Source organism: Mobula hypostoma, chromosome 2 (genome assembly GCF_963921235.1).
Source record: "Mobula hypostoma chromosome 2, sMobHyp1.1, whole genome shotgun sequence".
Lineage (NCBI taxonomy): Eukaryota > Metazoa > Chordata > Chondrichthyes > Myliobatiformes > Myliobatidae > Mobula > Mobula hypostoma.
Window position 1 is genome coordinate 143,777,329 of NC_086098.1, and position 23,061 is coordinate 143,800,389.

Here is a 23,061-nt window from a genome sequence, read left to right on the forward strand (position 1 = left end):
GGTGACTTATCCAGTTTGATGCTTTTCAAAAGCTCCAGCATATCATCTTCCTTAATATCCACGTGCTCAGGCTTTTCAGTCCACTGCAAGTCATCCCTACAATAGCCAAGATCCTTTTCCGTAGTGAATACTGAAGCAAAGTATTCACTAAGTACCTCTGCCATCTCCAGTTCCATACACACTTTTCCACTGTCACACTCGATTGGTCCTATTCTCTCACGTCTTATCCTCTTGCTCTTCACATACTTGTAGAATGCCTTCGGGTTTTCCTTAATCCTGTCCACCAAGGCCTTGTCATGGCCCCTGCCGGCTCTCCTAATTTCATTCTTAAACTCCTTCCTGCTAGCCTCGTAATCTTCTAGATCTCTAACATTGCCTAGTTTTTTGAACCTTTCGTAAGCTCTTCTTTTCTTCTTGACTATATTTACAACAGCCTTTGTACACCACGGTTCCTGTACACTACCATCCTTTCCCTGTCTCGTTGGAACATACCTACGCAGAATCCCATGCAATTATCCCCTGAACATTTGCCACATTTCTTCGGTACGTTTCCTTGAGAACATCTGTTTCCAGTTTATGCTTCCAAGTTCCTGACTGGTGGTCTCATAGATCCCCTTACTCCAGTTAAACATTTCCCTAACTTGTCTGTTCCTATCCCTCTCTAATGCTATGGTAAAGGAGATAGAATTGTGATCACTATCTCCAAAATGCTCTCCCACTGAGAGACCTGACACCTGACCAGGTTCATTTCCCAATACAAGATCAAATACAGCCTCTCCTCTTGGGGGCTTATCTACATATTGTGTCAAGAAACCTTCCTGAACACACCTAACAAACTCCACCCCATCTAAACCCCTCACTCAAGAGAGATGCCAATCAATATTTGGCAAATTCAAATCTCCCATCACAGCACTCCTTTACAGAATCTGTCTCCCTATCTGCTCCTCGATGTCCCTGTTACTATTGGGTGGCCTTTAAAAAACACCCAGTAGAGTTATTGACCCCTTCCTATTCCTAACTTTCACCCACAGAGACTCTGTAGACAAACCCTCCATGACTTCCTCCTTTTCGGTAGCCATGACACTCTCTGATCAACAGTGCCATGCCCCCACCTCTTTTGCCTCCCTCCCTGTCCTTTCTGAAACATCTAAAGTCTAGCACTTGAAGTAGCCATTCCTGCCCCCGCACCATCCAAGTCTCTGTCATGGCCACAACATCATAGCTCCAAGTGCTGATCCACGCTCTAAGCTCATCCGCTTTATTCATAATACAGGTGTCTCCTGCTTTTCGAACGTTCGCTTTACGAAACCTCACTGTTACAAAAAAAAATCAGCGTGCGATAAAAGGCAGCGCACGCCCCGAGCAGCCGCTCTCCCCCGGTTTCAGAACAGCATTGCTTAAACACGTGCCCATGAGCAGCCGTTTGCAAGATGAGTTCTAAGGTGTCCGAAAAGCCTGAAAGAGCTCATAAGGGTGTTACACTTTACATAAAACTAGACATAATTAAGCGTTTCGATCGTGGTGAACGAAGTAAGGATGAAGTGAGTTTGGTTTGTGGAAGCTGACGAAGATGATGTTGAAGAGGTTTTGGCATCCCATGACCAAGAACTGATAGATGAAGAGCTGATGCAATTGGAAGAAGAAAGGATAACAATCGAAACTGAATGCAGTAGCAAAAGTGAAGCAACTGCATGAGATTTTCGCTGCAATGATAAAGTACGACTTTAATTTTGAAAGGGTACATCGGTTTAGGGGATGTTTGCAGGATGGTTTGAGTGCTTACAAAGAACTGTATGATAGAAAAATGCGCGAGGCGCAGCAGTCAAGCAAACCTTCTACATCAGCCACAGCAGACAACGAACCTTGACTTTCGACATTGAGGCAGGCAGTCATAGGAGAAGATGAGCTGCCTGCCCTAATGGAAACAGACAACGATAAGATGACACCCCAGTGTCCCACCATCCCAACCCCCAGGCCCCAGGCAGATACCGATTCACGGAGAATGCAGCGGTAGCCGGGAGGCACACAGCACATCTTTAAGAAAAAGGCCGAAATAAACATGCTGATTAATTAGGTGCCACCCAGCACATAATTAATTAGCATGTTTATTTCAGCTTTTTTCTTAAAGATGTGCTGTGTGCCTCCTGGCTACCGCTGCACCACTGTGTTCTTCGCGGGTCGGTCGGTGGCCCGGATGGTGGGGGCCACTGCACCACTCCATCCCACCCCAACCTGTGACGATTCAGTCTAACACACCACCATCACTGTGCTCTGCGCTGTCCCAATTCCGGTAAGTGATACTACACTGTACATACATTATTTCTACTTTATATAGGCTGTGTATTTTTACGTGTTATTTGGTATGGTTTGGCTGCTTCATAGCTTAAAGGTTGCTGGAGAGAGTGTTTTTGCCAACAGCGCTTGCGTGAGATTTTCTACTAACAGCGCTTGCGTGAGATTTTCGCTACAGAGATCGATGCAGGCAATCATTGTAGAGAAGTATTTCTACTTTATGTAGGCTGTGTATTTATCATATAATTCCTGCTTTTACTATATGTTACTGTTATTTTAAGTTTTATGTGTTATTTGGCATGATTTGGTAAGTTATTTTTGGGTCTGCGAACGCTCACAAAATTTTCCCATATAAATAAATGGTAATTGTTTCTTCGTTTTACGACATTCCGGTTTACGAACCGTTACATAGGAACGCTCTACTTTCGGATGGCGGGGGAAACCTGTACTCCTTGCATTAAAATAGACACATCTTAAACCGTGAGTGCATCCCTTCTCTATCACCTACCTATCTTCCCTTTCACACTATCTCCAAGCTTTCTCTATTAGTGAGCCAACCTCTCTTTCCTCCGTCACTTCAGTTTGGTTCCCACCCCTTAGCAATTCTAGTTTAAACTCTCCCAATAGCCTTTGCAAACCTCCCCACCAGGATATTGATCCCCCTCAGATTCAAGTGCAACCCGTCCTTTTTGTACAGGTCACACGTGCCCTAGAAGTGGTCCCAATGATCCCTGCCCCTGCTCCAATCCCTCAGCCACACATTTATCCTCCACCTCATTCTATTCCTATACTTAATGTTATTTGGCACAGGCAGTAATCCCGAGATTACTACCTTTGAGGTCCTGCTTCTCAACTTCCTTCCTCCTAACTCCCTGTAACCTGCTTTTAGGACCTCCTCCCTTTTCCTACCTATGTCGTTGGTACCAATATGTACCATGACCTCTGGCTGTTCTTCTTCCCAGTTCAAGATACCGTGAACACGATCAGAAACATCCCGGACCCTGGCATCTGGGAGGCAAACTACCATCCGCGTTTATTTCCTGTGTCCACAGAATTGCCTGTCTGACCCCCTAACTGTCGAGTCCCCTATCCCTGCTGCCATCCTCTTCCTTTCCCTACCCTTCTGAGCCACAGGGCCAGACTCTGTGCCAGAGGCATGACCACTGTTGTTTCCCCCAGGTAGGCTGTCTCCCCCAACAGTACTCAAACAGGAGTACTTATTGTTAAGGGGGACTCTCTAGCACCTGCTTCTTGCCCTTCCTTCTCCTGACTGTTACCCACTTATCTGTTTCCCCAGGCCCCAGAGTGACTACCTGCCTACGGCTCCTCTCTATCACCTCCTCACTCTTCCTGACCAGACGAAGGTCATCGAGCTGCATTTCCAGTTCCCTAGCCCGGTCCCTAAGGAGCTGCAGCTCGACACACTTGGTGCAGATGTGGCCGTCCGGGAGGCTGGGAGTCTCCAGGACCTCCCATATCTGACACCGAGCACAGAAAACCGGCCTCACACGCATTGTTTCTGTCAGTATTCTAAACAGATAACCTACCTCGCCTTGACCTGTTATCACTGAAGCCCAATTGAGCCAAAGCCTTCCTACTCTGTCTCCCTCTACTCCGACACCTGCTCCTCAGACGCCCGGTCTGTAAAGCTGTCTTCTTTTTAAACACTTACCGCCATTCTCCCTGGCCGACTGCCACGCGCTTGCACAGTCGTGCCCTGTTCAAACTGCTGAAGAAATAACCATCACCTTTTCAACTCTGCTCGCTTTTAAACTCTTCCTGCTGTTCTCACTGGCCGACCTCCATGCGCTTGCGCAGTCATGCCCCATTCAAACTGCTGGAGAAATGTTCATGAAGGCAGTGTAGTAGGTGTGGTTTATACAAACATCAGTAAGGCCTTCGACATGGTCCCACATGAGAGATTGGTCCAAAAAAGATAGAACCCAGAGGATCTAGGGCAAGTTAGCAAACTGGATCCAGAATTGGATTGGTATTAAGGATACTAATAGTAAAGTTGTTTTTATGACCCTTGCTGTTTATAATGTGCATAAATAATTTAGATGTGGATGTAGCTGGTTTGAGCAGTGCATTCGTGTGTGACACCAAGATAATTGATATTGTTGACAGTATGCAGGATAGTCCTAAACTACTGAGTGATATTAATCTGTTGATAAAATGACTGAGAAATGCCAGGTACATTTTAATCCTGATAACTGTGAGGTGGTACATTTTGGGAGTAATAACCAGTCTAGGAAGACACCACGAATTTTCAGGTCCCTGAGAAAGTTATTAAGAAACGATGTGACCTTGGTATGCAAGTCCAAGATTCTTTGAAAGTGGCAATGCAGGTAAGTAGCATGGTTAAGAAGGCATATGCGATACTGACCTTCATTAGTCGGGGCATCGTATAAAAGAGCAGGGAGATTATCCTCTAATTTTCGAAAACATTAATCGGAACTCAGTTGGAGTATTACATATATTTCTGGTTATCAAACTATAGGAAGGCTGTTGCAGGTAATTTTTTTCATCATAGCTGTACGTACATCGATTTGTGCATACGACCATAAACTTGACTTTGACTTTGTGGTGTTGTTGGAGAGAGTGCAAAGGAGTTTAACCAGCATGTTGCCTGGGATGGAACATGTTAGTTATCAAGAGACTAAAGAAGTTGGGTCTGCTTTGCCCTAGAGTGGAGGAAATTAAGAGGGGACTTGAGTACAGACTGCAGAAACTTTTTCCCTTTATCAGAGTGAATTAAACTGGGTTATGGGCTGAGTGCAGGTCAGTGGGACTAGGTGAGAATAAGAGTTCGGCAAGGACTAGAAGGGCTGAGATGGCCTGTTTCCGTGCTGCATTTAATTATATGGTTATATAGAACCTTATGGATTCTGCAGGTTATCCATTAGCTTCGTCTGAGTGAATGTAAATTTTGATGTTCACTGCATTTTTCATTAGTACGTAACACTAATTATTCATGTTTGCACTATGAGTGCTTATGTACTTTCACTTTTTCATTGTTGGGAATGCTTCGACTATAGAATTATGTCATATTTAAACTGGTGACTAAACCTGCAAGAATTGTATCCAGCTATACTCTCTTACAGACCATTTTAAGACTATAAGAAATAGGAGCCGAATTAGGCCATTCGGCCCTTAAAGTCTGCTCCAGCATTTTGTCATAGTTGATCCATTTCCCTCTCAACCCCATTCTCCTGCCTTCCCCCATAACCTTTTACACCCTGACTAATCAAGAATCTACTAACCTCCACCTTAAATGCACCCAGTAATCTGGCCTGCACAACTGCCTGTGGCAACAAATTCCACAGATTCACCACCTCTGGCTTAATGAATTCCACCTCATCTCCATTCTAAATGGACGTCCCACTATTCTGAGGCTATGCTCTCATACCCGCTCTATCTCGGTCTTTCAACATTTGATAGGTTTCAATGAGATTGCTCTCCACCCCCACTTCATTCTTCTAAATTCCAGCAAGTACAGGCCCAGAGCCTTCAATCACTGCTCCTATGATAACCCTTTTATTCCTGAAAACATTCTCATGAACTTCCTCTGAATCCTCTCCAATGTCAGCACATTCTTTCTTAAATAAAGGGCCCAAAACTGCTCACACTATTTCAACTGTGGCAGATGAGGTATTTGAGTACAAGAAATGCAAGGGAACAATTAAGAAGGAAATCGGGAGAGCTAAAAGAAGGCATGAAGTAGCTCTAGCAGATAGGGTAAAGAGAATCTCAACAGCTTCTTCAGATATTAAGAGCAAAAGGATGGTAAGGGGCAAACTTTGTCCTCTTGAACATCGGACTGGTCATCTATGCATGGGAACCGCAAGGGACAGAGATTTTAAATATATTTTTTGCATTTGTATTTACTCGGGAGATGGACAGAGTCTATAGAAGCAATGCAAAGCTGCAATGAAGACATGGGCCATATACAGACTACAGATGAGGAGGTGTTTGCTACCTTGGGTCAAATTAGTGTGGATAAATCTTGGGGCCTGACAATGTGTTCCCTTGGACATTGGAAGAGACTAGTACATAAATTGTAGGAGCCCTAGCAGAGAGATTTAGAATGTCCTTAGCCATGGGTAAGGTGCTGGAGGATTGGAGGATAGCTAATGTTGTTCCATTATTTAAGAAAGGCTCTAAAAATTAAGCCAGTGAGCGAGATGTCAATAGTGGGTAAGTTACTGGAAGGTATTCTAAGGTACGGGATATATTAGTATTTTAAATGGGCAGGGACTGAATAGGGATAGTCAACATGGCTTTGTGCATGGTAGGCTATATCTAACCAAACTTATAAGAGTTTTTCACAAAGTTACCAGGAATGTTGATGAAGGCAAGACAGTTAATGTTGTCGACGTGGATTTTAGCAAGGCCTTTGATAAGGTCACAAATGGGAGGTTAGTCAAGAAGGTTCAGTCACTTGGCATTCAAGGTGAGGTAGTAAATTGGATTTGACAATTGTGGGAGAAGGCGGAGTGGTAGTAGGTGGTTGCTTCTGACTGGAAGCCGGTGACTAGTATACAGCAGAGATCATTGCTGGGTCCGTTGTTGTTTGTCATCTGTATCAATGATCTGGATGATAATGTAGTAAACTAGGTCAGCAGATTTGCAGATGACACAAAGATTGGGGGCATACTGGACAGCATGGAAGACTACGGAAGTTTGCTGCGGGATCTGGGCTGAAACATTACAGGTGGAACTTAATGCAGGCAAGTATGAGGTGTAACACACATAAAAGTTGCTGGTGAACGCAGCAGGCCAGGCAGCATCTCTAGGAAGAGGTGCAGTCGACGTTTCAGGCCGAGATCCTTCGTCAGGACTACACCTTAGGAGGACAAACCAGGGTAGATCTTACATGGTGAGCAGTAAAAGTACTGAAGAGTGTGGTAGAACAGAGGGATCTGGGAATAGAGATCCATAATTACGTGAAAGTGATGTCACAAGTAGATAGGGCCGTAAAGAGAGCTCTTGGCAAAAAATCAATGATTGAGTACCAGGAGTTGGGATGTTACGTTGAAATTGTATAAGACGTTGGTGAGACCTAATTTGGAGTATTGTGTGCAGTTTTGGTCACCTACTTGTACCTACAGGAAAGATGTCAATGAGATTGAAAGAGAGCAAAGAAAATTTACATGGATGTTGCCAGACTTGAGGACCTAAGTTCGTATCGGTTGAATATGTTAGGATTTTATTCCCTAGAGTGTAGGAGAATAGGGGGAGATTTGATAAAGATATACAAAATTATGAGGAGTATAGATCGGGTAAATGAATGTAGGCTTTTTCCACTGAGTTTGGGTGAGACTAGGATGAGCTGATAGTGGATCCAAGTTCAATTTTAACATTTAAGAGAAATTTGGATAGGTACTGGGATGAGGTGTATGAAGGGCTATGGTCCAGGTGCAGGTGGTGGGACTAGGCAGATTAATATTTTGGCATGGTCTAGATGGGCTAAAAGGCCTGTTTGTGTGCTGTAGTGTTCTCTGACAGTGGCTCTAAACTTGTGTACATTTACCTGTTTTTTTTTATTTACATATTATGTATAAAAACAAAATAATTCACTAAGATTAATAACTGTGGCTTAAATAGTGTCACCTTAACCAGACAACATGAGGATTTTTCACATGATGTCAACTTTTAGGCACTTTACCTTAAAGACAACATGCTTAGTTAGCATTGGAGGCTGTCCAAGTGAGATTTACCAGGCTGATTCGTGGGATTAGAGGAAGGACACTTTGGGTCTTTATAAAACGTAGAACAGTGCAGCACAGTACAGGCCCTTCAACCCCTGATATTGTGCAACACCTTAATGTACTCCCTTCCCTCCTACATGGCCCTCCAGTTTTCTTTTCATCCATTTGCTTATCTAGGAGTTTCTTGTTTGTCTCTAGTGTATCTGCCTGGCATTGCATTCCATTCATTTACCATTCTCTGTGCAAAAATAACCTACCTCTAACACGCCCCCTATACTTTCCTCCAGTCACCTTAAACTTGCCGTCAGTGACCACTTCTTCACCAGCTTTTGAAGAAGACCGTTCCTGCTCGTTATTGCAAATAACTAATCAGCTAATCATATGGCAGCAACTCAGTGCATAATAGCATATGGACGTGGTCAAGAGGTTTAGTTGTTGTTCAAACCAAACATCAGACTGGAGAAGAAATGTGATCTAAGTGACGTTGACCGCGGAATGTTTTTTGATGCCGAGTGGAGTGGTTTGAGTATCTCCGAAACTGCTGATCTCTTAGGATTTTCATGCACAACAGTCTCTACGGAAAATCATGTGAAAAACAAAAAAAGAAAATCACCCACTGAGTGGCAATATTGCGGACAAAAATGCCTTGTTAATGAGAGAGGTCAGAGGAGAATGGCCAGGCTAGTGGAAGATGACAGTGGCTCAAATAACCGCATTTTGCACCAGTGATGTGCAGAAAAGCATCTCTGAACGCACAACACAGCGAAGCTTGAAGCGGATGGGCTAGAGCAGCGGGAGACCACAAATGTGCACTCAGTGGTCACCTTATTAGGTACAGCAAGTACCTAATGAAGAGCCCACTGAGTGTCTGTCGTCTTGTACTACCCTTTGGTGCCCTGGGAACAAAGCACTATCATCTTACAAAACGTTTGAATAATAAATCAACCCTGACGGAGTGGTGGAGCAGACTGTATGGACTGAATGGCCTAATTCTTCTTTCCATAACCCTTCTTTCACCACCTTTTGAGGAAGAAAACATTCCTCCCACCCCAACTTTCTTAAGTGGGTGCTCTCTTTAAACAGTAAACTATAGTTCTAGATTCACCTATCAGAGAAAACATCCTCCTCGTATCCATTCTGTCAGTAGCCTTCATGATCTTTTATGTTTCAAGTCTAGTCTAGTCTAAATTTCAGAGTGCTAAGCTTTTAAAACCTTTTATAGTGACTAAAGGCTGGGGTTATTTCCTGGTATCTCTGTTTGTAAAGCATTTAAAAACATGCATTATTAAATCTTTCTGGAAGCTGTGCAGTCATAGTTATGCAAAATGTTGCTGGACTAGTCAAGGAAATAAGATATCCTGTTAATAAATGCCCATTGATAGATGGGCTGAGCAATTATGTAATGTATGTAGCATTGAAAACAATAACTGATTTCATTCCTTTCATTCGGTTTACTTACAGCAGTTTTAAGTATTTTAATCATTGTCAACATAAGGGCACAGAAAGTCTGCAGGGATTGAGGTATCACATGACTACTCAATCTTCAACTCTTGGTGGTTGAGGGGCTGATCCTTCAATTGCGACTTAGATTCATCAGGAGGCATCAACCACATAAAAATTCCACAATAATGCACAGAATAGCATCAACACTACATGGCTTCGATCAATTGTACAAAAGCCTTTGACTCTGGCAAGCCAAGAGAGACTTAAAAAATTTAGCTGCCCTCAGAAATCTATCTCCATTCTACTTCTGGTCTATGGAATGAAAGCCATTGGTGCTGGTGAATAGATCCACCATAGTCCCAAAAACATTCTCAATATTTAACATAGCTATGTTGACCTTGCCTACAGCAAACTTTCCATTGGAGTGCAGTAAACTAACAGGGAAATGCAATGTTATTCAACTCTAGTAACTTCTGCTTCAGAACCAACATCACACCTACTTGGGTCATCAGACTGCAGTTTGCAGATAGTGCTTGTATATCTCTGTCACTGGAACTAGCTTTCAGCAAAAGCACACATCGTTGATGGTGGTATTTATCACTCCCTTCACTACACCAACATGACCTTTGGCCATTTGAGGATAAATGTTCAGCTCTTATTCTCTAGCAAAAAGCAATTTATTTTTCTTCACCTTCCTCCGCCCTAGCATCATACATTACAGCAGATCACTGGAGAGGTACCCCAAAACTGCTTTCACAAAGTCTCCCAAATCCAGTGACAGAAAGCATATGAGCTTTACCATCATTTCAGGCTGACATTCAAAGTATTAAGATTCTAATTGAGCAATTTCTAGTTCAGATTGGTGGGCAGCATTTTTCACAAGTCGAACACCAGACTCCGGAAATGGGTACTTCGAGTTCCATCATGGCAGAAAGTTACCAGAAAGACAGAGGAAATAATTCATTGAATAAAAGATAGAATATTCATTTTGACTCATGGGAAATCCTGGCCACTGGTTTTCTCAGAATGTAAATGGAACATCCAAGATGTTTGACCCTTGGATTTTATTCTGATTTATTTAAGAGGGCTTTGAATGTAATCAGTCCTTTAAAGGCACACAAAATCTGCAGAAGTGGAAAAGGTACTGCACAGTATAAATGATGCAGTGTTACCATTTAGCACATTGGCTGGTGACTTCAAAAGCTTGCTCAGTGGATTTTTTTTATATGCCTGGTTCTGAGGATGCATTAAAGATGCCATTCACCAGTCAAAAATTCTAGTACAACCATAAATAATGAATGTGCATTTCTCCATCCTTTTTCAGAATCTGAGCAAATCCCAATGGACTTTAGGGTTGTCAAAGTACTCTCAAAATTATATAATGTTGGGAAAGGGGTAATCAGGCGAATCACTGAGATCTACCATATATAAGTGATGAAAAAGGATCTAGTGCTCTCTCAATGTAAATGATGAATAAACTCTTGCGCTTCCAGCCGGGTACAGGTATGAATTATAACCAACGTTTGGATGACCAACTCTGCCATCTTCATCAGTGACGAAGATGACAGAGTTGGTCATTGAAACGTTGGATATAATTGATGCCTGTACCTAGCTGGGAGCCCAAGAAGAGTTTATTATATATATATTCATCATATGTAAATGATGATTACACAAAAAAATTAGTTTTTACAGGTCTGGGCTTTCAAAGAAATAACTGAGGCAGCAGAAGAAATCTTTGCTTTATGGACCTAATACCACTTTTGGAATATTTAAAGTGAATTAATTTTATGTAACTGTACCCTCAATGATTTTGAATTAGAGCAGGTTGCTTAGAAATGTATTTAGATGCATTGGATTATTGCTTAATTGATTACTAAATAATATCGGCAGAAAAAGATCACCAAATTAAAATGTTCTTGTGCTCAATTGCAGGTGGTATGCTGGAAAACAAGCAAAATTGTTTTGATGATTTTCAATGTGCTGCTGAAATTCTTATCAAGGAGGGCTACACTACTTCAAAGAAATTGACCATTAATGGAGGCTCTAATGGTGGTCTCTTAGTGGGTATGTTAATTTGTTTGTGTGTGGTTTAGTTCACGGTGAAATTTGTATATTTTTAACTCTTTCTTGCCTCTTCCTAGGGAATTTTTATTTCTCTAGTCCATAAAGAGCTTGTAGCTGTCAAAAATCTTTTAACTTTTTTCAGCACCTCTAATGATCAGTAAACATTCTTATTTACTTATTGAAATACAGCGCAACTTAGGCCTTTCAAACCACATTGCCCAGCAACCCTAGCCTAATCATAGGACAATTTACAATGACCAATTAACCTACCAATCGATGAGTCTTTGCACTGTGGGAGGATACTAGAGCACCCGGAGGAAACCCACACAGTCATGGGGAGAACATACAAACTCCTTACAGACAGCGGTTGGAATCGAACCCTGGTTGCTATTATTATAAAGTGTTGTACTAACCACTATGCTACCGTGTTGAAAGCACTTAATTCTTTTTTTAAATAAATTGTTTGAGGAACCCTTACTAAAATGATCTTAATTATAAACACTTCAGTGATGCAGATTAATTAAAAGAACTAAGATTTAAATTATAGACAAACAAACCATTTGTCTGCATTTATCAGTCGACGTCAGTGTCCCATTCAAATGAATTGGATTTTACCATATCAACCAGCCATGGCTAACACAAAGCAAAATAACTGGATGTAAAATTCTCCTGTCCCCCCTCCCGCCCCTCCCCCACCAATTCAGTATATCTGAGATCTGCCCTAGGATTCAATGCTAACAATTGATGTTAGATGCATGGCATTAATCTGCTAGGTAACTCCTGACTTCTGCAGAGAACAGGCATGGAGGTCAGAAGTGAACTCACCAACATACAACTGCTGACTAGTGACACTCAGCAGGTCGGGCAGCATCCGTGGAAACGATGAGTCGACGTTTCGGGCCAGAACCCTTCGTCAGGACTGCTTTGATCCCAGCATCTGCAGGTTATTTTGTGCTGACTAGTGAGTAGCGGGACCCATCTTTCCTATACTACCCACAACAAATGACTGGTCCTAACTTTTGTCAAGCTGTGTGAACCAGGCTAATTACAGAATTTACAAAAGGAATGTTTAAAAAAGAAATGAGAGGCAAGAGGGTTCACGAGCTGAAGACTGGCAGCAAATAGGGAAGTGAATCCAAAAATATTTGAGCTGAAATAAAAAGAGAAAATGCTGGGAATACTCAGCAGATCAGGTACCATCTATGTAGACAGTGTTTCAGGTCCAAGGCACTTCATTTTGAAGTAGAAAAGGAGAAAACAAATTAGTTTTCAGCAGCAGAGAAGGTGGAAAATTGATGGGTAGAACAAAAGAAAAAATCTTTAATATGATAAGATCAAATTAGTGTAGCTCTTAAAATCTGATCCTGCATATCTGTGTATTGTGTGTTGCTAAATAAGGCGGTGGAATGTGTCTAGCAGACCAGATTATGTTGAAAGAAAGAGAAATACTGAAGCAAATGGATGACAGGCCGAAATCCAGAGTTCTGGTGCACACAGAAAGTAGTGTGACATGCCTAACATTGGAGAATATGATACTGAGTCCAGCTGGGCACAATATGATCAGACAGAAGATGAGGTGCTGTTTTTCAAGTTTAGCTTGGACCTCAGTACAGGAGGCTGCAGACTGATGATGGGATAGTCAATTCATGTGGCAGACAACTAGAAGATCAGGGTCTCGTCTGCAGACAGAATATAGGTATCTTGCAAAATGCTCACCCAATCTGTGCATGGTTCTCCAGTGTAAAGGAGCCCCATGCATTATGCTAGATTGGAAGAAGTGCAAATGATTCACCTAGAAAGACTTTGTGTAGACACACCACCGCAAATGCCGGAACCTGGAGCAAAAAAAGCAAACTTCTGGAGGACCTCAGCTGGTAAGGCAGCATCGGTAGAGAGAAAAGAATAATCAGCATTATGTACTGAGGCTCCTGCATCAGGAATTTTTGTGGCCCTGGATGGATGGAAGTGAAAGAACAGATGCTGCACACTAGCGTGTGCACAGGAAAGAGCCAAAAGATTGTGAGTTTTCTGTCACCTGCAAACTTAGTTATCATTAGGAGGAGACAAGCAGCATGCAAAGGGATATTAAATAGGTTAAGTGAGTGGGCAAGAAGTTGGCAGAAGGAGCATAATGTGGAAATATTTGAGGTTATCCACTTTGGAATGGAGACTGAAAGTCAAATCATTATGAAATGCTGAGGTGCAAAGAAATCTAAGGTTCTGGTATATAAAACAAAGTTCGTATGCAGGTACAACATATAATTAGGAAGGCTCATTGAATGTTGCACTTCATTGCAGGGGGCATGTCATATAAATGTAGCAAGGACTTGAGGTAGCACTGCAGGGCGCTGATGTGAAACTGCAACTGGAGCTCTGGTTAGATTTAAGGCCTCCATATTCAAGAAAGGAGATGCAGTAAAATTTCCAATAACCCAGCATCCTTAGGACTTTGGTGCTGGATTAGTAGATTTTCTGGTCTATTGAATATTACTCCTGTTAAGACCATAAGACATAGGAGGAGAGTTAGGCTGCTCGTCCCATTGAGTCTTTTCCGCCATTCCATCATGAGTGACTTATCATCCCTCTCAACCCCATTCACCTGCCTCCCTCCCCCCCACCCTGTAATCCACCTGCCTCCCTCCCCCCCACCCTGTAATCCACCTGCCTCCCTCCCCCCCACCCTGTAATCCACCTGCCTCCCTCCCCCCCAACCCTGTAATATTTTAGGTCCTTCCTAATCAAGAACCTATCAACCTTTGCTTTAAATATATTCAATGAAATCAATGAAATAGCTTCCACAGCCGTCTGTGGCAACAAATTCCACAAATTCACCACCCTCTGGCTAAAGAAATTCCTCCTCGTCTCTGCTCTAAATGGCCTTCCCTCTATTCTAAGGCTGTGCCCTCTGGTCTTTCCACTATAGGAAACATCCTCTCCACATCCACGCTATCTAAACCTTTCAATATTCTCTAGGTTTTAATGAGATTTCCCCCCCCCCCCCCCGCCCCACCACCATTCTTCAAAACTCCAGTGAGTACAGGCCCAGTCATCAAACGCTCCTCATATGTTAAGCGTTTCATTCCCGGAATCATTCTCATGAACCTCTTTCAGACTTTCTCCAGTGCCAGCTTATCACTTCTTGGATAAGGGGCCCAAAACTGCTCTCAATACTCCAAAACGCTTTCTGACAAATGCCTTATAAAGCTTCAGCATCACATCCTTACTTTTATATTCTCGTCTCTCAAAATGAATGCTAACATTCCGTTTGCCTTCCTTACCACTGTCTCAACCTGCATGTTAAACGTAGGAATCCTGCACAAGGACTTCAAGTCCCTTTGCACTTTTTGAATTCCCTCCCCATTTAGAAAATAGTCTTTACCTTTATTCCTTCTCCCAAAATGCATGATCACTGTATTCCATTTGCCACTTAGAAAAAAACCAGCACATTTTTAATTTGTTTTTTTTATGTTGCATGGTAGTACAATAAATTTCCTACTGAAACTAGTGAGTTTAAAGAGAACCTGAGAAACAGAGCCACAGTAAGTTAAAAGAGAGCAAGGGAAACAGGGCCAGGGTGTCTTTAATTGAAGAATGAGAAGTAAGGCCCTGGTAAGTTTAGAGTGTGCTGAAAATAGACCTGCAGTGAGTTTAAAGGGAACTGTAGCCCCAGTGAATGTAAAGTGAGTACAGGAAGCAAGGCCCCAGTAAGCCAGAGGAAACTTGGTGCTTTATTGTACCTGCGCTCATGCAGTACTGAGAGGTTCACTACCTTGATTCCTAGAATGAAAGGATTAACATATTGTGACAGAGCAGGTTGACAATGCTAATTCTCCCGCTAACCTTGCCCCTTTGCCCAGTTGGTCACTCCTCCTCGTTCTGTCTCTTCTCTAGTTTCCCCAGTGGTTCATACACTTTGCCCTCCCGTTCTGCAGTTCTTGTGAGTTCACCATTTACATACCCCAACAGTAAACCAATCACTAGCTTGGCTAATCAAAACAATCCCTTCAGTTAACGTGCTCTGCAGGCTTATAACTCACAAAAATGAGGATTCTAGACACAGGCATTCCAAACAGTTTCATTTATTTTCACTCACACCATTGCATCAGTTTGTAGACAGCAGAACGGCCCCAAAGACCAAGGGACAGTTTGGGGCGCCCTAAAATAATGCCTGGGTTAGTGGGAGCTGGTGCAGTTAACACCACTGGTGAGGAGGCATTATTCTTTTATATTTATCTGAGACGTGGACACTGATCTATGGGTTTAACTAAGGCATTTGTTGTGGAATAAAACTGTAGGATGTCAGAATCCCTGTTTAAATGTTCCAATTCTGCATCTGAAATAATTATTACCGTCTGGTCACGTGATTTCCCCACCTCCCCCCACCCCCAGACCAACAGTAGAATTTCCTGGTCCTTCTCAGTCTGGCTTTGCCGGAGAGATGTGGAGTTTGGAGTTGGTGGTTGGTGAATAGTTATTGGAAAGTTAAAGACAAAGTGTATTGTGGAGAAAGCCTCTGTTTATTTGTAAATTTTTGTGCATATGCTTTTTTTCATTTGTCTACTTGTAAGTATTTTTCTTCACAACTTTTGGGAGCTTTTGCACTTTTTCCACCTGCCACTAAATAAAGCCACTTGCACTAATGTGCTGTTGCGGCTTACCATCTGTGTTTTTTTTCAAATGGTGACCCCTGTCGGGCACGCTTACCCGTACCTGATAGTGAGGTGTGACACACGTGAAGAAGGTTAATCAGATTGGGTAAATGTAAATTTGAGTATCTAAGAATGAAAAGTTATCCCATTAAAATAGAAACATTATGAGGGAAATTGGCAGAATGGAAGCTAAGAGATGTTTCCCTGGTGAATCTATCTAGAAACATGCAGAATAATTACAGAAGGTCACATATTTGCTTAGGAAGAGTTCCTTCTTTGGTCAAAAGCCTCTGAAATTCTTTTCCCCAGAGAGCTATAGAGTCAGAGTTATTGAATATATTCAAGAAAATGAAGGACATTTAAACTGCAAGGGGTTGAAAGTTATGTTAAGGGAGTAAGGAAGTGGAGGCAATGGCCAAAGACAAGACCGAGCAGTAGATTGGCTTACTACCAAATGTTCATATTTATAACTCTTGTGAGATGCCTTGGAACATATTGCTACATTAAATGGTGTTTAATATTTTGTTACTAAAAGTTTCAATTGTATTCAAATGACATTTATTCTATTCCTTATCAAGAATTCTGTGCTTTAGATCACTCTTAAATTCTCTAAGTTAATTGTTCCATTTCACTGTTTCTTTTTTATTCTCAGTTGATTTTCATCAGTTTCATGCTGCTTTGTCCTTTCTTTAAACAGCAGCTTGTGTGAATCAGCGACCTGATCTCTTTGGCTGTGCCGTAGCACAGGTAGGAGTCATGGATATGCTCAAATTTCACAAGTTTACCATTGGACATGCCTGGACCACTGATTTTGGCTGTTCAGAGTTCAAGGAGCAATTTGACTACCTAATCAGGTAAGTGATGTATGGAATCTTTCTGAAAGAAATCAACAGTTGATCTTGTGTCCACAGAATTTGAAAGGAAAGATTAGCTCTATTGTTAATCTCCAGCAACTCTTCCTGCAGTTGCAAAATGTGTGAATCTTCTGAACAAGATCATTTATCTTTCAATTGTCTGACAGCTGCATGAGATTACTGGGAGAAGAAAATACAGAGTTAGAGAAATACTCCTTAAAACATTTAGAAAAAAAGAGTACAGCTAAGTTCATTTACCATTTTGATACACAAAACAAAAGTAACTTGTATGTTACAAAAGCATTTGATAAAGTGAAGCACAATAAGCTATTTGAAATACTACAGAAAACTCTAGATCTAGATTCGTAAGACCTCTGCCTAGTCAGAAATCTGTACAGGGAACAAACACCCGCTGTAAAAATAGATGGAGAAGTGAGTCAGTTTATGAAAATCAAAAGAGATGTTAGACAAGGGTGTGTTTTCTCCCCTGATTTATTTAATGTGTACAGTGAAACAATATTACAAAATATAAGAGAGATCTTGGGAATCAAAGTTGGCGGTGAAAACATCAATAATTTTAGATATGCAGATGACACTGTGTTAATTGCAAGTACGGAGGAAGAACTACAAAACTTAATTGATATAGTTGTTGAAGAAAGTGCAAAAATGGGTCTCTCTATCAGTTGCAAAAAGACAGACTGTATAGTGATATCCAAAAAGAAGGAGAATCCTATCTGCAAGTTGAGAATAAGCGGAGAAGACATAAAACAAGTACAGAACTTTTGCTACTTAGGAAGCTGGGTGACATCAGATGGCAGGTTCGACGTGGACGTCGAAAGAACAATAGGGATGGCAAAAGACACCGTTACGAGAATGGAGCATACTGACCAATACTAAACTAGGCATGACAACCCACCTCAGATCACTGAAATGTTACATTTATCCAGTTATGTTATATGGCTCAGAATGTTGGACAATATCTAGTAACATGAGGAAACGAATTGAAGCAGCAGAGATGTGGGTTTTGAGGAGGATGCAAAGAATATCATGGACGAAACGAATATCTAACGAGGATGTCATGAACAAAGCAAACACAAAAAGAGAAATAATGTATGAGATCATGAAAAGGCTACGTAACTTCATTGGACATGTGATTAGGAAAGAGGAGTTAGAATGCATGGTAATTATGGGAAAGATTGAAGGGAAGAAATCAAGAGGAAGACAAAGACAAATGATGATGGAGACAGCAGCCAGAGAACTGGAAATGAATACCAATGAATTGATCCACTTGACCCGAAACAGGAGTGTGTGGGCCATGGCAGTCAAAGCTCAAATTGGGCATGGCTTATGATGATGATGATGTTACTGAGAAGGAGAAGATTTTTAATTTGAATTTTAATGATTACAATGAAGGCTGTCGAAGCTAAAACCAGTTTGAAATTCCAGCACATTTTCAAAAATAATCAAGGGAAGGATTATATTTTACGAAAACATGCAAAATATAGAATACTTGTAATATTTTATTTCTACTCTATTTTTGGATATACAGTGACTTCCAGTGAATTGGGACACATTGGAGCCAGTAAATTTTGGACCAAATAAGCGGCAGCCCCAATGAGCTGAAGTTTTCTGGAACTAGTTAAAAAGTTTTAAAAAGACACACTAATTTTGGCTGAGTACAAATTTTGCATTTAAATAAAATGCAGAATATTTTAGGATACTACCAATACTACTGGTGGTTGTGCATTGTGTACAACAATGACAGGAAACCTATGTGGGAGAGTTTTTAAAGTGGAAAGCTATACCGCTCTCTCAACCTTAGAAGTCTGGGGCCAGTGGTACAAGAAGATGTCACAGCTGGGATCTTCCTTGGTTACAGTGGATGACCATGACTTCTGTGCTTGGTCATGCCCTTCACTCTCAGCAGAGCATTGCAAAAGCACTTTCCTGGCCATTGGATCTCACTGTTGATCTCATCTGCCCAGTCCGTTGGAGCTGACTTCGCCTGCTAGGACAGGCATGTCCCTATCCCTCTGAGGTATGAGACCCGTTGGCTACCCTCACCTGGCTTTGCCAGCCTGTTGAAACAGTACACAAGGGTGTGGCTCCTCTTGCATGCAAACAACTGCTTGAATCCACAGGTAAGAACTGAGTGTCTGATGGGGACCAATTGTATCATTCAACATGATTGTCAATAACTTCAAATTCTTCATTGTTCTTAACTAGCCTGTGGGGGGGGTGTGACTTTTTCTGCCTGTCGAAAGTCACTTTGTCATGATTGGCTAGTTTAGAAACTGCAGCTGCTTTTTCCATTGGTTAGCTGCCTGCTGTCCAGTTTCAAATATCCCAAGTATAAAATAGCATGTGGAAGGGGCTTGCTCTCTCCTCCTTTGTTTAAGGTAAGCAGTGCACATGACCATTGGGAAGGTATGCCCTGTGTGCACTTTTAGCTGAGTATGGTTGTTGAATATTCAGCTTTGTTGTTCCTGTAACTTGGGGAACATGAATGTTTGGTTGGATTTTTACTGCTTGTAAATAAATGATTAATATACTTAACCGCAGTCAGTATTTTCTGTCCCACTCGCCAGACCCACGAACCTATTTCAACGTGACATTTTTTGTGCTGCTTTGCGCTCTGCCTATTTGAGCAGAAATACATTTCTTTGAAAGGTTATTTAAAAGAACGGACCCAGCATATGAGAGATGCGGAGGTGCAGGCTGGACAGATAATAGTGCAGGCTCTGGTCCTCTTGCTAACCTACTGATGGGTTATGGAATGCCAGTAGATTGGACAGACCAGTTAGATTTCGCCGAGATTGAAATGGGTCATCACATTGTTTTCATACTTAAATCAATGGGTTTTCCCCAGGAGAAAGGGTAGTTGATGGGATGCTTTCTGACTGTTTGCAGTGATTGTAAATCATCAGCCTCTTAAAAATTAGGTCGAGGACTTAAGCTAGCGTTGTATTATTCTGAGAGAATCATTGTTGATGGCCCAGACTCAAGCTGCAAAGTTAGAAAATAAGAATATGGAGATAGCTAGTTGGCTAATGAAGATGCAGAAATTAAAGGTAGCTCGGAGGCCTAACTGGCAATCAGATCCTGTTAAGGTTCAAGTCATCATGAGGAGCGGTGATGATCTCAACATGTGGATAGGGAATGGGGATGCCTGGCTAGAAGGTAAGGATGGGGTGGAGGGAATAGAGTGAAATTCTGGAATTCCCTCTCAAAATGATCACCGTCTCCCCGTGGATCTGAAATAATATGGGCCAGGCGAGTGATCATGTATTCCCACTGTGGGGGGCATCGGCCTGCAGCTTCTTCCTCTCAGTAGGGGGAGGGAGAAAAGGAATAAGAATGTGTAGGGGCTGGTACAATGGGCACTTTCGAGACCACAGAGCTCAGGGAATTCTCCACTAAGGAATTAGCGAATTTGGGGCATGGGTACAGATTAAAAACCTGGAGAGTCTTTGGCGTGTGGTTATTGAGGATATGGGATGAGCGGATACCAGTGTGAGCCTATCTAATAGAGAGATAGGTGTTTAGGGAGCCTATTGTCCCAACACACGATCAATATGCTCTGAAAAAGCTGCTTGCTTCCCCTATGCATAATGCATCACTATAATGACTGCAGGTAAATCTAGATGTCTCACTCTTACTGAATGGAATTTAAAATCCCAAGCGGAATGGAGCACAGTAGAGAAGGGCACTAAAGTCCTACATCAGTGGGCTCTTATCACACAATTATACAGCGATAGTGGTAACCCTCCCGAGAATATTGAATTAACTTGGGGAATGATAGGAAATGTGGTTATGGAGGCAGATTCTCAAATAAAAGGAATAGTGCTCTCTTTAATAGCACCAGCTGTTGGTTATCCTGTAAGTACAGTGATTCAATTATTACAAGGTATAGAGTGTGTAGAAGAGATTGCACATAGCCAAGTACAGAAGTTAGATAAGCAGATGGGGAGTGGGGGAATCCTGCATGTCCTGTAAAGAAATATTGTTAGCATTGCTCAAAGCTGGGAACCTGGAGGAGCAGGTAAAAAGAGTTCCCATGCCTACCCTTAGTGCTGTGCAAAGGAAATACTGTCCAGGGAAGCAAGAAAGGGAGGCTGTTGAGGGGGAAGTGTCATTCTTCAAGCCCTTTCCAGATGAGGGTTCCTTTCGTCTTCGGCCAGATTCCTCGCATTCCATTCAGGATTCCATGCAAAGGGTCTTGGCTAACATTCAGTAGCAGTGGAAATTAGCGGGGGTGGGGTGGGGGCTGGTTAGCGCTTTCATGCCTCATCCTTATAGGGAGCGGGTCATTTGACCTGCATCCCTCTTCCCTGTTAACTAGAGTGTGAATGATTTGAATGTGGAGAAATATGTGAGATATGGTCACATATGTCACTTAGTGTGTGTGTGTGTGAGGACCTTGCCTTTAAGAGACTGCGAACATTTTGAGCCCTGCCCAGTTGCATTTTTCCTTCTCAGTTCTCTGATAACTGTTATTTCTCTGTGAGAAATTAACTGTTTTAAGTTTTTGCAGTTCCATACGAAGCTTTAAAGAAGAGGAGTATAGCCTGGGCTTTGTGTTTTGTGTCTAATCTGTTACTTCGTCTCTTGTGTTTAGTCTGTTACTTTGTTTCTTGTTACTTTTCAATCTGTTACGTGATTATTGTGTCTTAATCTGTTATCTTGTTATTTGATTCCTATGCAATTAGCTTTAGGGTTATCTCACATTTCCTACTGGCCATATGAAATTTGAGTTGATGGAATAGGAATCTGGGCAACTTTATTCCAGATATGAGATGCCCATATTTCAGAGGGACACGAGGATTTGGGGAGCGATACCAGTAAGACTGTTGCTATGTATTTTCAAAATATCCAGTGACTAGTCAGGAGCAAATGCATGTGTGTCTTCCTGCATTACAGAATGACAAGGTGGTGGTTGCCGATCTGTGCTGAAAGATCCTGTGATATATTCCTGGGGATGGCATTTGAATTTGCGTAACAGATCAGCGGGTCAGATTACTGAATTTATATGAGGACTCCTTACTACATTGTGGAAGGGATGCACTAATGTTGATCCCTTTGACAACAAAGAAAAAGACTGTTGGGGGAAATTATCTGGCTTCTTGGGTTTGGCATTCTGTTTGGGGGAGCTAGGAGAGAGTAGTCTATTCCAGCCAACCTCAACCCAGAGTATGCTAACAGCCTTAAGGGACTTGAAAACTATTAGCCCCTGTGGGGTAAGTAATTATGAACTAGTATTTCCCTATGTACTGTTTATATAATTGGAAGGTCCTAACTCTTAAAGTGATTACCCCACCTGACAGAGAGTGTTGGTGTAGGTGGTATGTTGATTGCAGATACAAGGTGCATAGTAGATGGCTGTGTCTAAGCCAAATGATGTGGTGAATATGGGCACTTGCTGGACACTGAATGGCACGTTCTGGATATGCAGTTCCCACAGGGTGGTGCAGTTGATATGTGGTGCTGTGCATACACCACCTCAGTGCCCTGCATGAACACCTTGCCCATGCTGGTCAGTAGGAGGGCTATTATGGAGGAAGGAAAGTTTTGAATGATTGCCTTCCTCAGCAAGGTAGTTTCCCCGGAAAGCTTCACAAAGAAAGGTAGCACTTGAACTGTTATTGGCTAAGGATGCTACACCTACATTACTGGCAGGTCAGGTAACATCACTTACCTGGTTGATCATATCTGAGAATCGGTTTATAAGATCAAGTGGGGGACCAGCTCATTAGCTGTTACACTCAAGGATGGGGCCCATGGCCTTTTGGGGCACAGGGAGGCTTGCGGACTACTGTAGTATACTGGGGAGAGTGACTATTGGGTTTACAATACTGGGTATCGTACTCTTGTGTTTATATGTAACTTAGTAGGGAGTTCGAGAGTCATACTAATCTGAGGGTTGGATCATCAAGGTTGCAACTTTCGAGGGGTAGTGTCCTGTGGGTGTGTGACTCGTTCTGCCTGTTGAAAGTTGCTTTGCCAATGTTTGGTTAGTTTATAAACTGTAGCTGGTTAACTGCCTGGTGT

At 42.1% G+C, this 23,061-nt stretch overlaps 1 protein-coding gene across 1 annotated transcript in view; it reads left to right on the top strand.

Annotated features, from left to right (window-relative positions):
• The window catches only part of LOC134342547 (prolyl endopeptidase-like), a 182,915-nt gene that overhangs the window by 154,740 nt on the left and 5,114 nt on the right, over positions 1–23,061 (top strand). Inside the window, exons 13-14 of the mRNA XM_063040827.1 lie at positions 11,379–11,510; positions 16,857–17,013. Coding sequence (XP_062896897.1) covers positions 11,379–11,510; positions 16,857–17,013 — 289 coding nt within the window. The remainder of the gene's footprint in view (positions 1–11,378; positions 11,511–16,856; positions 17,014–23,061) is intronic.